This window comes from Geospiza fortis, unplaced genomic scaffold (assembly GCF_000277835.1).
Source record: "Geospiza fortis unplaced genomic scaffold, GeoFor_1.0 scaffold98, whole genome shotgun sequence".
Lineage (NCBI taxonomy): Eukaryota > Metazoa > Chordata > Aves > Passeriformes > Thraupidae > Geospiza > Geospiza fortis.
The window spans coordinates 10,274,633-10,278,865 of record NW_005054306.1 but is presented as its reverse complement, the minus strand read 5'-3'; the positions used below and the strand labels follow the sequence as shown (position 1 = coordinate 10,278,865).

Genomic DNA, 4,233 nt, shown 5'->3' with positions numbered 1-4,233 from the left:
AAAAATACACTGCTTGTGAATACTGGTTAGTACTTCACAAAAAGCACAGAAAAGCAGACTGATCATCAGATCATTAGAGACAGGAAATAAATTCTTTGATTTCTGTCTACTTGCTGTTTACTAAGTGCTGTTTACTACAGTGGCACTTAGTGTCCAATGATAGTTAAAATCCATTCAAAACTCATTTACGTACAATTAAGTGAAAACAGTATAAGCTTTTTAACAGAAAAGATATCAGAAATAGCAGAGGATTTTTTTTACATGGGATTTATTCTTGATCTTGGTGTTTCCAGTGACAAAAGGCTTAATTATATCATAGAATGGTTCTCTCATTATTGCTTTACCTTAGAAAAATTCAGATGACCAAGGCTGATCTGTTACAATTTTACTTTGAGGCTCACAAGAAAGAGGTATAATTTAAAGGAAAACTTCTTTGTTTAAACATGTTCCTTAGTTAAAACAAATTCCGTTTTAAAACCAATAAAAACTGTAACTAGAACTCCCTCTCTTGCTCTCTTACCAAATGTCATCAGCAGGTACCTCTCAGATTCTGAGTGGGCTCTTTGGGCCAAGGTGAGCTTCTTTTTTTGTTTTTTTTGTTACCTTCTACCACAGCAAAATTAAAAAGGCAAAACCAACAGGGAATATGCAATAAAGAAAACGAACATCAAACAGATATTTGAGTATCTGTCTCCCACCTTTAAACAAGAAATAAATATGATATGGCAAAGCGAGGCAAGATTCACATGCTGTAAGCCTCTCCCACATAGTGCCCAAGATGCCCTCATTCAGTTTTCCAGTCCTTCTTTGTTATAGCAAAATGTGAGGGATTTCTAAATCCTGATTTGGATGCATACCCCCACAGCAGAGACAAACCAACAATTACCGAAGCAAGGCAAGTTGTTTTCAGTTTAGCAGGTTTCTTTCTAAGCCAGGCTTGTGGTGTCATTTAAAGTTTGAATGCTTCCATTCTCTGAGAAGACCGGTGTCTTTTCAATAGCAAAAGATCAAATGATGTTAATCAGGCAGTGTGACCTAATCCTCTAATTCAGCTGCCTTTTTACATTGGAAATGTTCTGCTCATGTAAGATTGATTTGCTCTTAAATCGACTTTTTTTTCCCGAAATGTGCCTGTCTAAAGTTCTACTCTTGGCCCTGCAGATCCGTTACACATATAAGATAAAACAACTTCTTCTTCATTTTGAAGGTTTAGATGGGCTAATCCTAAGGGATTTTCTGATAAAGAATCTCTTGTTAATCACAGGAAGCCCAAGATGTAATGGAACAGCAGCAAGAACATTTTTCTTTTGGGGAGTGATGCCACTGGTTAGCTACACTGAACAGAGGCACTGGACAGTTATTGCTGACCACTGGAATGCTACCATAGATGTACGTTCTCCTCAGCCTTCTCATCTGGAGAAGGATGCTTTACAAGGGCATGTAGTGATGGGACAAGATGGAACAGTTTTAAACGGAAAGAGACTAAGTTTAGGTTAGATACTAGGAAGAAATGCTCTCCTGTGAGTGTGGTGAGACATGGGAACATGGTGCCCAGAGAAGCTGGGGATGTCCCATCCCTGGTGTTCCAGGCCAGGTTGGATCGGGCTTTGAGCAAACTGCTAAAATGGAAGGAGTCCCCGCCCATGGTGATGGGGGTGGATGTAGATGATATTTAAGGTATTTTCCAACCCAAAGCATTCTGTGATTCTATGAAATCTCAGCAGGAGATGTCCAGCCCTTGGCACAGATATCAGTGCACGGTGCCTCTCTCAGGTGCCTCTCACCAGCTTTGACAGCCGACACAGGGGAGAGTGGGGCTCCCTGGGCACAAGGACACACAGTCCAGCATTGTGAGGTGCATGGCAGAGGGAAGGGAGCCACATGGCACACATGTACTCTCACCCTAGAGGTTTGCACTTCTCTACCCTTACTGAAGAATTCTTGCAACAGATTTTCACTAGCTAACTCTATATAGTTGCTAAGATTGTCTCAGACAAAGGAAGATGTTATAGTAGAAGATATTATAGTAGATATATATAGATATTATAGGAGAACTAAAATGACCATTTATAGTGTCTGGCAGTTCATCAATCGTTTTGCTATTAGGAAGGGCATCAAGGCTGCTATTCCTTCCTGATGGGTCTGTGAAACAGAACCATTTTGCCCTGTCTATTGAACTACACAACATTTTCCTTTTCTTTTCTTTTCTTTCTTTTTCTTTTTTTTTTTCTTTTCTCTTTTTTCCTTTCCTTTCCTTTCCTTTCCTTTCCTTTCCTTTCCTTTCCTTTCCTTTCCTTTCCTTTCCTTTCCTTTCCTTTCCTTTCCTTTCCTTTCCACCCCAACTTCTCCTGAAGATATTTTGCCAATACAAAGTTTACTGCGCCCATGCTGGCAGAACACATAAGGGTTTTCAAAACCCGATGTGCTATCATTGGCGCTACGTTATATAAACCACAAACTGATTATGATCCACCTTAGGAGTAATTACCGGGTTGTTCCCAGCCACCTGGCGTTTGGGGAGATTATTTTCACATTACTGCACCAAGTGTGCAAAGCAACTCCTCTCCCCCAGCGCTATTTCTTAAAGAAATGGAAGCACAGTTTCAGGCTGGCATTGGGTAGCAGCAACTGCGGTTGAAGCAGAAATCTGTGGGCAGAGAGCGCCATCTCCAGCTTATAAATAGTAATTACTCTGCGGTAACCAGCTTATTCGGGATTTCTTTTTTGAAATTGCCATCTGTTCTGGCAAAAGATGGAGAAGAAAGTCAGCTGAGACTGATGAAAGATTGAGACTTAAGCCTTAGCACTACCTTAATATCCTGTAGGGAGACTTTGCTAATCCTTGCTGAAGTTTCTGAATTACATAAAAAAGCTGCTTAAAATTGCATGGAGCTGATTTGTTTCTGTTTTCAGGCTACTTAGTGAGGAGTAAAATCTTGACAGAGCTAATATTTGTACTATGCTGGGGTCCTCCGGCCTACTGAGAGTCCATGCTTTCAACACTACACATGATGCATTTGATAGGTATTTGGAAATGCACATAAATGATATCTCTAAGTACTGTTGAAGAAAGACTGGGTGGAAAACCAGTGTCAATAAGCAATATGCAAAACCAGCCCACAAAGTGCATGCAGAGGGATTATATACATATAAATGCTACAAATTTGACAAATATTACAAAAATTACACTGAGGCCAGTGCCTGTGAGTCCAGCCTCGTGATTATCGCTCAAGCGTTCATCATAAAGGAGGTCCAAAGAGGACATCATGAAACAAATTACTCATATGGAAGGCAGACAGCCTGGACAAAGTATGAAATTCTTATTATGGATGGTTTCAGGAGCTGTCAAGACAAATCTGCAACACATGTGTGATTCATTTCAACCAGGAAAACTGTACTGCAACACCCAAGGCATCTATGATTGTGTACACAGGTGTAAAGGTGATGACTTTCCTGGTCCTTATTGTTTTTTATTGTGGGAAAACAGCCTTGAAATGGTCACTAAGAAGTTGTTTGGGCTTTATTATTAATTTAGGAGTTTAAATATTTACACAAACGAAAGTAAAATACTCTGCCATCTGTTGATAGCTGACAAAACCGCAAATGTTCTTTCCTGAAACAGATTGTTTCATCACCACATCAAAACCATTATCCGCTATTTCAGCTGGCAAGATAAAAGTAGCAAAGAAATGCAATGTATTTTGAAAATCCACCAATTGTCAGGTAAGTCGCCGTGTTACCTATTCAACTCATAGAAGTGACGGATGTGCTTGCAGCAAGATGCCAGGAGTCCACAGAATAATTTAAAACTTATCAGCATAACTATTATTGATAAATATTCATTCTTCTCGGAACAATAAATGAGTTTGCGCTACTCTTTTTTTTTTCTTTTTCTTCTTTTATTCTTTTTTTGCATGGTAAAGGTCACCGAGATGCTCCGTTTTGACACAGCTATTCCGGTCTTTCCCTCCTCCTCCCTGCCGGACCTCAGCGGAAGAGAGGAGAGGACACGCCTGCCACCTTCCCTTTTCTACTCCTCAGCGCTCATGCCCGTGAGCAGCCCGGCTTCTCTTGCACTCGCAGCCCGTGTCGTTCTTTTTCGTGGCGAATGAACCCCGAGGAGCCGGAGCTTTGGGAACGCGGTTCCCCCACACGCCTGCGCCCGGGCCCCCCTGCGGACGCGTCGTGGCGGGAGGAGGAGGAGCCGCGGTCGAGGCCGTGCTGCCGGCGGCC

The 4,233-nt window shown here is 41.5% G+C and overlaps 1 protein-coding gene across 1 annotated transcript in view; it reads left to right on the top strand.

Annotated features, from left to right (window-relative positions):
• Positions 1–3,993: 3,993 nt before the first annotated feature.
• HDDC2 (HD domain containing 2) overlaps positions 3,994–4,233 on the top strand; it is a 9,188-nt gene continuing 8,948 nt past the window's right edge. Inside the window, 1 exon segment of the mRNA XM_005418463.2 lies at positions 3,994–4,209. Within this exon segment, the coding sequence (XP_005418520.1) occupies positions 4,109–4,209 (101 nt within the window). The 5' untranslated portion in view covers positions 3,994–4,108.